Genomic DNA, 11,055 nt, shown 5'->3' with positions numbered 1-11,055 from the left:
AAGAAAATCTTTGAATGTCCTTCGAGAAGCCTGGAGAACTATTTCTGAAGACTACTTAAAGAAATGCAACAAAGCTGCCTAAGAGTCTGCACGTTTCAATTAAGCTTTATTGCTATTTCCCATTTTCCAAGAAAAATACACTGATGTGAGAAGTGGCTCATTTTTGCACAGTGCTGTATTTACTGTTAGTTTTTTGGATATAATAAACATGTCTGCCTGACTATGTTCGTCCAATGTGTTACATTTTAATCTGTGAACTTTCTACTGATGCCCTGACACTTTCCCGCCTATGAAAGCCTGCTAATATGACAGATAATACGATCTGAAGGCGACTCCTCTCACCAAAAGCTGAAATCTTCCAACTTGTGATACCAACAACACGTCCTATAAAAAAATATGTGTGCTGTCCCTTTAAGGCGCGCTCTCTTCGTTCCGGCTCGCTCCCGCGGAGGAGTGGGACCTCCTGACAGTTGGACGATCTTCAGCGTGTCAACATTACAGAAATGAGCAGCAGACAGCGTCTAAACACGCTCACTACCGCGTGTGTCAGCGACCTCTTTACGTGAACACCTCGAGGAGCAGCGCAGATGGCCGGCTGGTGAGGAAATGTATCTTTAATAAATGTATTTTTAAAATCCAGAAAACAGAGCAGCGACACCTGTGGTTTCAACTAGCTCTGTGGCTAATCAGCTAATGTTATCTACCGGCGGCTAATAACATGCCTGAGGAGTTTTAAGGGGTTAAATATATAAAAATGTGCCCTTAGCACTTTTATTGTGACACCCCAGTCTGTTGGCTTGTGTTTCAGGGGTTTCCTTCTGGATATTCCCCCATAGTTCAGTCACTGTGGCTGGACTGATAATGTTTGACTGTTTGTACTTTTGCTTTCAGAACCTCAATTAGCAGCAGCGGCGGCAGCAGGAGGAGGAATAGGAGGAGTCCTGAATCTGACATGCTGATAGAGGAGTATCAACCCCACTGATGGAAATCCAGAGTAAGAGGTAGGTCTACCCAGAGTCATCCCCCTCCTAGTTCTCTGCAGGATTATGCCACTCAGCTGGCTGCCTGTGATCACCATGTGACATTGCCTAAGGATGGAGTTGTTGTGCTCACTTCTGCTTTCACTGACAAAACATCTGTTGTTCAGGAGAAGTGAGGGGCGTGGGGATCAAACGCCTACTGAGGCGATTTGTCTGCCTCTGCTCTGCTTTATCAGCCACCCACGCACCTCTGATTCTCTGTCATGTTTTTCCTCAGTTTTGTTAGATGAGGTCCTAAATACAGAATACAGTACCCAGTTCCCTACCTTTCCTTGGGAAGGATCCTTACACTTCCTTTCTAATTCACTCTTGCTAATCTCTACAATTTCTCTCCCCCAGCTCTTGGGACGATGGCAGCGGCGGCGAGCGAGGACTGCTCCACTCTTGGAAGGGCTACTCTTACAGCATCACCCCAGAGAGGCTGCTCCTCCCCCGGCCGGTCCTCCAGGTCGCTCTGGGTTCGCAGCATGGCGTTCTCCTGGTGGAAGGTGAAACTTCTTTTTCTTTTGGAGGGACATGTTTATGACTTGTCACAGAGTCATAGTCGATACTTAAGCACATCTTCATGAATTCATTCTGTCTTTACTGTTTGTATTGATCAGAAGTCATGCTTTTATGTTGTGATTTCTAAATCTTTATTCTGATGTTTTTGGATAAATCAAAGTTAACCCACACTGATTGTCTGTTGTTACATCTTCTTCAGGGGGACAGGTGTACAGCTTCGGCGAGTTGCCGTGGAAGCAGAGTCAAGTGCCAGAGCCAGCCAAACCGACCCTGGAGAGCGCGCTCAGTGGGCAGCGGGTGGTCACAGTCGCAGCCGGAAGCTTTCACAGTGGGGCAGTGACGGAGGATGGCGGCGTCCACATGTGGGGGGAGAACAGTGCGGGACAGTGCGGCTTGTCGGGCCTTAGCACTGTTCCCAACCCGACTCCCGTCGCCCTGCAGGACTTGGACACTGTCACTGTCCCCCCGCAGACAGTGCCTGTGCTGGAGCTGGCTTGTGGGGAGAAGCACACCCTGGCTCTGTCGGTGCAGCGTGAGGTGTGGGCATGGGGCAGCGGTTGCCAGCTGGGCCTCAATGCCGCCGTCTTCCCTGTGTGGAAGCCTCAGAAGGTGGAGCACCTGGCAGGTCGGTATGTTTTACAGGTGGCCTGCGGGGCATCTCACAGCCTCGCTCTGGTGCGCTGCCTGGGGTCTCACGATGGCCACCGGCCTCATGTGGACAAATGTGGGAGGTGTAACGAACTGCTCTACACCATGACAGACAAAGAGGACCACGTCATCATCTCTGACAGCCACTACTGCCCGCTTGGCGTGGAGCTGACCGAGGATGACGGCAAGCTGGAGGCACCCAACCCAACCACAGGTCTCAAAACATCCCCATCAGAGCCTGTCCTCCCCTCCTACACCTCAAAGTCAGAGTCCCCGGCAGTGCCTACAGTTGCTGACCCCACCTCTGTCCCCTCCCAACCTCATGCCTCTGAGGAAGGGGAAGCATCTTTGGTTAATGGCATGCTCCAGGTCTCAGACTCAGACACCTCGGCTCTATCTGGAGCTGAGAGTGATGCTGTTGCCGGGGCCAAGAGCTCACCATATCCAGACGAGCAGGCCGTGAAGGACTACCTGAAGAAGCTGTCCGACAACACACAGACGAACACACAGGCAAGCGGAGGGCTGAACGCTCTGCTGGTGAGCAGCGTGACAGTAGAGAGAAAAAGCGAGCATTCGTTGTTTTGTTTTTTTTGATTCACTAACTCTGCTACTTAAATCTATTTGAAGTAGATTTTGAAATGTCTTGTTAGATAACCGTGAGATCTATATCAACCAAAATAACTGAGGAGGCTTGGTCACTGCTTTTATCCTTTAATGCAATAGTACGTGAAAAATCAGACGCCACGATTGCTGGAGTGACTTCAGCTTAAAGGTTTACCTCCCCCTTTTATAAACATGGAGCAGATGAGTTTAAGCTTCAAGTCAGCAAACGGGTGGGTCTGAAACATCAGTGGAGGAACTTCCTGCTGGAACACAGAAAAGTTGCTGCCACAGTTTTGCTTCAGACTTCCTCTGTTCCAATATAGGAAGCAACAGCTATGGTTTCGGAGCAGACTCCAGCAGGTCATGGGGCTGTGTTGACAACTTAATCTTAAACTTCTCAAACTGTTTCTGGATGCTTTTTGTTAAATATTTGCTTGTTCACTGTAATTTGAAGTCCGGAGCAACTGCTTTTAGAAGTAGAAATAACTGAGGAATGCCTTTCGTGACGTTTTAGTTATGTGGTCATTTTCAAAAAAAAAAAGAAAACAGCAAAAGTGGCATTTGTGTGATTAATGAGCGTAAAAAAAGTAGTTGTCACCAATGCATACAAAGGTTTTTTGAGCAGCCATAGTCAATTTCACCTGTAGACTGTATAAAACATGGTGGAAGCTTGTTTCCACTTTCTGTTGACTAAAATGTAAACATTTTGAGATGATAAATCAGTGACAGAAACAAGCTTCCAGAAAACATAGAAGAAACTTTCAGGTGTGTGGGGAAAAGTCAGATGCACCGCTCATCACCACATCATGGTTTTGATTTGTATGGATTCTAGTTAAAATAAGAAACAATGCGTCACACACGATATGTTCAAGGATAACTTGAAAGTTCAAAAACTGACCATTAGGCTAGTTGTTTTATTTAGCTTGTGGCTACGATAACTGCGTAATTTTTGACAGTATTTGTTTATGGATTCTAAAACGCTGCCAGTGTAGTTTGAAGCCGTTTGAATGCTAGAACAAAAGCATCAGGATGGGAGACCACCACTCTCTAAAATCTAATGACGGCTTTCACTCAAAAATGTATTTGAAAAGTCACAAAAAGCTACAACTTTTTATTTTCCATTTTCCACCCAAACATCTTTAAACTCTTGACCATCTTTCACTTCTCTTCCAGCCCTCAACTGGAGGACTGATGTCCTCCACCCCCACCTCGGCACTCAACAACCTGGTTGCCTCCTGCGCCTCTGCAGTGGGTGGGCGGGTGGCCTCCACCTACGAGGCCCTGTCCCTGAAAAAGATGATGAACTTCTACCTCCCCTCAGGGGCCTCGCGGTCAGGAGGATCCCCTGGAGTGGTCGATAACTCTGCTGAGCGTGTCCGCCAGGAGGACTCCATGCAGGGGAAGAAGAGCTCCAGCACAGGGGACATCCGTGAAGAGGAGGCAGAGGGTCTGCGACGCCGCCTCTCGCTGCCAGGGCTGCTCTCACAGGGTAGATACGCTGTTCACCTCTTATCCTCCTCCTATGGCCTGCTGCGTAAGTACGCCTTGCGCTCGTGCAGGTCGATGGCAGTCTGTGCACGCTTCAGGCTTCATTATTGAACTTGTGAGCTCAGTGTTGCGGCATGCTTCATGCCCATGTGATGTTTCTGTCATATTCAGCACAATGTCACCTCCAGCCACTCCATCTCTGATTGCCTTTAAATATCTGTGACGTGCACGTTTTGTGTTTTTTTACATGAACCAGGCCTGATTGATTGTAAAGATACAGATGACTTGTTTTGTTCAAGGTTTTTAGGAGTATTCTTGTGTATATGCAAATGCACTTACTAGTATACCGAGACCATTTCTTTTGAAGCTTTAGTGAACAGTAGATGCATCTCTCAGGTCCTGTGTCAAGTCTTTAATGGAATTTTTCCTAATGTTTCCTAACAACATGACTTTCATATAATTTTAATTTACTGTAGATCCTTATTAGACCCCCACTTCACAACATGCCAGGATTTTTAGGAAATCCCTTCTTTGTGCCAAAAAAAATGTTTTCTATCAGACTGTTATCTTTCTGATTTTTCATAGATTTAATTAAAGAAATAGCAACATACAGTAACAAAGTGCCTAAAGATACAAAAAATTTAAGTTGGATCTTGAGTTGTCTGTTATGTGTAGATGCAGCACTGGTTCATCCCTTGACTTTATACTTGAATGATTCATAGGTCAGTGTTAAGTGGCTGAACAAACAAAAAACATTCCTCTGAAAATGGTCAGGGACAAGGACTGCAATGAAAAGGATTGAAAAAGCAGCAAAACAAAACCTTTGAAGGGCCCTCAGAAAGCCTGGAGAACTGTTGCGCAAGAGCACTTTAAAAAATGAGAAAGTCAAGTCATCTGTCTAATGTGTGTGACTTGTATAAGAGTCAAAGGTCACTGCACCACTTATTAATTATTAACAGATGTATCCAAGCACACACACACACACACTACTGAAAAACTCACATAGACATCAATGTTTTCATTGGGGAAAAATATAAAAAAATATTTTAATGAATAATAAAATAAATAAATAATAAAATTAATAATTTAAATTAATAAAAATATTTTTATTTTTATATTTTAGTTCTAAAAGTAACAAAAGCAAAATGCTGCTTGGGTTGTAAATGCTTCATGTTAAAATGATCACCTCCTCCTGTCAGCGTGTTTCACTGTTCTAGAAAACGGCAGCAAGAACAAAAGGATTTAGCAGATTTAATAGAGCAGAATGAAGGTTTTAGGTGTGATTTTAGAGAGAAAGGTGTTTGGTGCATTATGGGAAAGCCCTTTGCTTCTGAGTGACCCAGAGTGGGAATTAGATAGATGGACTTTCCCTCTGCCTGTTTGTCTGTCATCATATCTTTCTTTCCTTACTGGGAGAGCCTGACACGGTTGGCTATAGATTTCATCATCGGTTTATAAGCTGACATCTTATGAATGTCGGTTTTTAAAGACCTGATAGATAATGTTTGATGAGGAAACCCTAAAACCTGCCAGACGAGTTCACACAGACATTTTACACGTGCTATATGCCAACAACCAAATCAAGAGAGTTTGGGCAGTGTAGGTGATTATCTTTAGGCCTTTGAGAAAGAATGGTGAATTAGAGCGCAAGCAGGGTAGAGCAGGTAGAGATGAGTGTCAGGATTGATTTGTGACAGAAGGATAGCGACAAGAGTGAAAGAGAAGATTTACGAGATGGTAGTGAGACCTGCTATGATGTAGGTATGGAGACGGTGTCACTAACAAAAAGACACGAGGTTAAAGGTGTTCAAATTTTCACTGGGAGTCACCAGGATGGACGGATTAGCAAGGAGTACATCACAGGGACAGCTCAGGTTCAGCGCTTTAGAAAAAGTTGGAGAGGCTGAGATGATTTGAACCTGAGAAAAACAGGAAGACCTCAGAGACTATTCACAGATTTAGAGAAGGAAGACATGCAGAGGGTTGGCTTGACAGAGGAGGATGTTAGAAATGGAGTCAGATGTAGGCAGTCACTGTGGCGATCCGTATAGGAAAGAAGATTAAAATGAAGAAGACAAAGATGTGGGTCTCCAGAGTGGAGAAGGTTTTGCATTGGACGCATGGAGGTAAACAGCCTATCTGCAGCCTTAATGGAGGGTTGGCTTGGGTCCATATGCATTGTTGAAACCATCAACTGTCAACTGACAATGATATTTGGCGAATTTGCATTCATAAAGAGTGGCTGCTGTCTGGATATCCTGATATTTGATCCCGTTTCCACCAAAGACTAAGCTGACTAGCTGCTTTGTTCCACAATTGGCACGGCCACACTAATGTGTACTGTGACGTTCTTATGTGGCTAACAACCAGCTGATTTGGATCACCCGGTCTGGCGATCGCAAAGAACACCACCTTCTTCCGGACTTCCTGTATGTCTGCACGTTCTTTGTTTTTGTTCAGTTTAAGTTACACAACGCTCTCACCACCATCTCACCATGCTCACATTTACATGACTGATATTTGTGGTAAAGGCTTGTGTTCTTTCCAGTTTTGTCCTAGTAGCCTTTAATGTCCCAGAGCATGCTGCTCATGCTTAAATGCTGCACATGTTGCTAATGTTGCTAACCTTCTTGAGAAGTTTTGAAGCAGGGGAGTGATGCACTTCTTGCCTCACACATACAAGAAGTAACCTACAATAACCTTTTGACTCGGGACAGGAAAAAAGTTTGATTGTGAAAGTTGACTGTCTGGATTTTTGGATCTCAGGGCTTCCATAGTGTTTGTCATGATTTTAGTGGCTGATGTGTCTCTGTGCAGGCTTGCCTTTCTTTTTAAACTCCTGTTTGTTTGTCTGAACTTTACACCCTAAACTGATTATCTCGTAAAAAATTCAGTTAAAACTTTTTCATTCAGCCGGAAGCTAGTAATTAGAATATTAATAATAAGAACTGAAAAATAACAGAGGAAAATACTGAAGCTGTTTAAATGTCTGTGCAGTGGACAGACCTCTCTGTTTTTGACTCCTGCAGTGTCACCGCGACTGCTAAGGAAAGCCGGTCGTCCCAAAATGCGAGCGGTCGCCCTCACCCCGCTGGGGGGGGCCATCCCCGAGGACCACGAGGTGCTGCCCACCCTGCAGACAGAGGTGTGGAGCTGGGGCCACGGCGAGCATGGACAGCTGGGACACGGAGACAACCTGGCCAGGTTGGACACACCTGTCACAGTAATAACAGGATGTCTGGACCATAAAGGCAAATGTTCAAGGTCATAAAAAAAAAAAAAAAAAAAAAAAAATCAAGCCACTTCACCACCAGTCTTTATCATTATTATTTTGGGGGTTTAACACCGATTTACATTGTTAACTTTGAAAATAAAAACTCATTGACCAGCCTTCGGTAAACACACATGAGTACAGATTAGAGCCTATCCAATATATCAGCCAATATTACCTATTCGCCGATATGTCAGTTTTGGCCGTTTCCAATAAATTAAAGTAAAAAGGTAAATAAAGAAACGGGTTTGATGTTGCATAGTTTGCCCTTTAGTGGACACTTTGCAACACGTGGTTTGAACGCCACAAACAACAAGCAGCTGATCTGAGGAGTCGTGCCAAATGAATAATCCAGTGCTTGTGACAATGAAAAGAAAAATTGTTTTTAAACTATGTTGTCAAGTTATGGTAATCAAAACTCATATCTAAACCTAGCAAATGTATTTGTTTAACAGAAAATATCGGCTGATATATCCAGTTGTTTGATCACCAAGTATCTGTCTCAAAAATATCAGTTGTCCTCTGATACAAAATTTTTAGGCTGGACATTTTTTGTTTGCTGTTGTCTTGACAGTAAACTCACGTCTGTGTTTACATAGCATGTCATTAACTCTGATATAAATGGCTGCCCTCTGACCAGCAGTGTGTTGTGTGTCTTTGCAGACTGCAGCCGCTCTGCATCAAGAGTCTGAACAACAAGGAGGTGGTGCGGGTGGCGGCCGGCGCTCACCATTCCCTCGCTCTGACGGCTCAGTCTCAGGTTGGTCATTGAATCGAAGTAGAAACTATATTTTAAAAGGATGAGCAGTTCTACATCAACAGGTTTTTTTGTTTTCCTTTTGACATTAAAAGGACAAAAGCATAGATCAGCAATGTCTTGATCATGCAAAACTAAGAAGTGGATATATATCAATAACCCTGACGCCACAGTGACCAATCAGGATCCAGAAATAAGCATGAAAATAAACCTGCTGTTGGCACAGAGCAGTGACATTAACCCTGTCAAAGCAAGTAAAAGCCCATAAATATTTTGTGTTTTCATTCAGAGACCTCACTCTTGTATGTGTGTGTACTTTATACCTTCCAGGTGTTTTCATGGGGCAGTAACAGCTCTGGCCAGCTGGGACACATGGAGTCACCGAGCACCGTCCCCCGCCTCGCCAAGGTGAGGAGACCACCACTCTTTTCCCGTTCATGCACATCAATCGTGTAAGTTGGTGTCTTTCAACATCTGCTTTCCTCATCCAGCTGTCAGAAGGGATCCGAGTGTGGGACGTGAGCGCGGGAGAGAGGCACACACTCCTGCTCGCAGATGGAGACTGCATCCAGCCCATCATTTACTACAGCGGGCAGCAGGTGAAGGAGGGCGAGGAGGAGGGGGGTAATGAGAAGGAGCTGCATCAGCAGGGAGGAGGAGAGGAGGAAGAGGAGGAGCAGGCGGGGGGCTACACCCAGCAGCCTGTTCTGCTGCCCTTCTGCATGAATGTACGTAGTTTAATGCTACAGGTTCTTGCTTTTAGCTCAGCACTTAGCTTCAGGTTGTGTGTTTGTACGAGTGTGAATGTGCGTTTCTTGTGTTTTTCCCAGCTTGGTTATGTGAGCAGTGTGTTCGCGGGTGGGCGGCGGTGCGTGGCACTCTCTGACAGGAATGTGATGGGCTTCATCGCCAGCCTCCACGAGCTCGCGTCAGCTGAGAGGAGGTTTTACTGCAAGCTGTGTAACATCAAGTCTCAGATCTTACGCCCTCTGCTGGAGCTGGGTAAGAAGGACACATCAGGAAGACGAAGGTTTTCCCAAAGTTTAAAAAAGTTTTCAGCAGCCTTGATTTTCTTCTTTTCCTATCCCATCCTTCTCTAGAGTCTCTGAGCTCGGCCCTCGGGCAGGTCATCTTCGGCCTCCTGCAGACACTGGCGAACATGTTTGGCCGTCTGTGTCACCTGACTGGGCAGCACGCCACCAGCCTCACTGCTAGCCTGCGGCGTTGTCGTGAGGTCAAAAGCCTTCTCATCTTGGAGCACACCAGTATTTTCCTCGACTGTTACAACGAGTACGTGTCCAAAAACAAAACACAACTTGAAACATTTGCTAAGAGTTTAAGTCCTTAACGCTTTTAGCTTTTGTGTGTATGAAGTTACTGCAGCGCCGTCGGAAACTTCCAGGTGATGGGAGGCTTCCAGGCTCTGACCAAACCATCCATGTGAGTGCACACAAACAATTTCTACATTAACTCCACATGTTTAAGAAAAGAAAAATTAAAAAGTGAATCCTTTATGATAAATCGGTGGTGATTTTCTCGTAGAGACTTGTTTGGGAAAGGTCCAGAGCTGCTCCAGAAGCTGTCAGAGTGCGGCGAGGAGAACCTCACCACAGCCGACCTCCTGGTGGTGCTCTTCTACCTCCCTGCACGCCACCTTCACGAATACAGCCGGCTGCTGCTCAAACTGGCCACCTGCTTCGAAGTGGTAGGTGGAAGAAACTCGAGCAGCAGCGCATGTGACCTCAAAGTTTGTATTCTGTTATTTCCTCTTTTTACTAACATCAGGTTTCATCTTGTGTTGTCATTTCTACACAGTTTAATCTCCTTGTTTTATAGTAACTTTCATATTTCCTCCTTAATAAATACTGGAATACAGGAAATTATTTGTATACTTACAAAATATATAAAGATGTTTTTTTTTTTTTTAAAATAATCCTTATCTTATATAGGTTTTAGATTTTTGGCCTAAATTAACTACTTTTTTTTGTTTGTTTGTTTTTGGGGGTTTTTAGTGTTCGACTGAGTATCAGAAGCTTCAGGACAGCTGCTCCAAGTTTGAAGCTTCGGTCTTGCAACTGAAGCGAAAAAGGAAAGAGGCCGACTACACTGTTCACTTCTGGAAGATCTTTCCTGGAAAAATGACGGTAAACTCTCTGTCCTCATCTTCTGTATCATTGCTCGCACCAAGCCTTCCACGTTCAGTCCCAAGGTGTTATGTGATGCTCCATAATGCCGATTGGCATCCTTGTTTGTCGTCAGGACTCTCTGCGGAAGCCTTACCGGCGGCTGATCTGCGAGAGCAGCAACAAAGGTCTGACCCTGCAGAATGCTGGCAGGTTCTCCGTCAACTGGTTCATCCTGTTCAACGATGTTTTGGTCCACGCACAGGTTAGACCCACACAGACACACGCGCTCACACTGAACGCTCCCGTCACTTCTTCGCCTCTTTCACCTTTATGAAGCCATCATATTTCAGACACTGTAACCTGGTGTGTTTCAAGCGTTTGTGTGTGCTTGCCTCCGTGCTGTCAGGGCGTGGCGCCTTGTAAAAATCTTGTAAGTATGCGGCCAGCAGCAAAACTCAGCATAGCGACCCAACTCACCCTGTCTCCCACCTCCTCCTCCTCCTCCTTGGTTTTTGTGTGTGTGTGTGTGTGTGTGTGTGTGTGTGTGTGTGTGTGTGTGTGTGTGTGTGTGTGTGTGTGTGTGTGTGTGTGTGTGTGTGTGTGTGTGCGCGCGCGCGC

At 45.2% G+C, this 11,055-nt stretch overlaps 1 protein-coding gene across 4 annotated transcripts in view; it reads left to right on the top strand.

Moving 5' to 3' along the window:
* The first annotated feature begins 442 nt into the window (after window positions 1-442).
* Window positions 443-11,055, top strand: part of als2b (alsin Rho guanine nucleotide exchange factor ALS2 b) — a 31,075-nt gene continuing 20,462 nt past the window's right edge. The window contains exons 1-16 of one of the 4 annotated variants that reach the window (XM_004571266.4): window positions 443-598; window positions 892-1,001; window positions 1,380-1,528; window positions 1,744-2,729; window positions 3,969-4,284; window positions 7,313-7,487; window positions 8,218-8,314; window positions 8,642-8,719; window positions 8,803-9,039; window positions 9,142-9,313; window positions 9,412-9,601; window positions 9,686-9,751; window positions 9,854-10,016; window positions 10,324-10,455; window positions 10,571-10,699; window positions 10,844-10,867. In XM_004571266.4, coding sequence (XP_004571323.2) covers window positions 982-1,001; window positions 1,380-1,528; window positions 1,744-2,729; window positions 3,969-4,284; window positions 7,313-7,487; window positions 8,218-8,314; window positions 8,642-8,719; window positions 8,803-9,039; window positions 9,142-9,313; window positions 9,412-9,601; window positions 9,686-9,751; window positions 9,854-10,016; window positions 10,324-10,455; window positions 10,571-10,699; window positions 10,844-10,867 — 2,934 coding nt within the window. In that variant the 5' untranslated portion in view covers window positions 443-598; window positions 892-981. Of the gene's footprint in view, window positions 599-891; window positions 1,002-1,379; window positions 1,529-1,743; window positions 2,730-3,968; window positions 4,285-7,312; window positions 7,488-8,217; window positions 8,315-8,641; window positions 8,720-8,802; window positions 9,040-9,141; window positions 9,314-9,411; window positions 9,602-9,685; window positions 9,752-9,853; window positions 10,059-10,323; window positions 10,456-10,570; window positions 10,700-10,843; window positions 10,868-11,055 lie in introns of all 4 variants that reach the window. The other 3 variants (XM_004571264.4, XM_004571267.4, XM_004571265.4) reach the window with 3 other exon arrangements.

This window comes from Maylandia zebra, linkage group LG23 (assembly GCF_041146795.1).
Source record: "Maylandia zebra isolate NMK-2024a linkage group LG23, Mzebra_GT3a, whole genome shotgun sequence".
Classification (NCBI taxonomy): Eukaryota; Metazoa; Chordata; class Actinopteri; order Cichliformes; family Cichlidae; genus Maylandia; species Maylandia zebra.
This window is presented reverse-complemented; position numbering and strand designations above follow the sequence as displayed.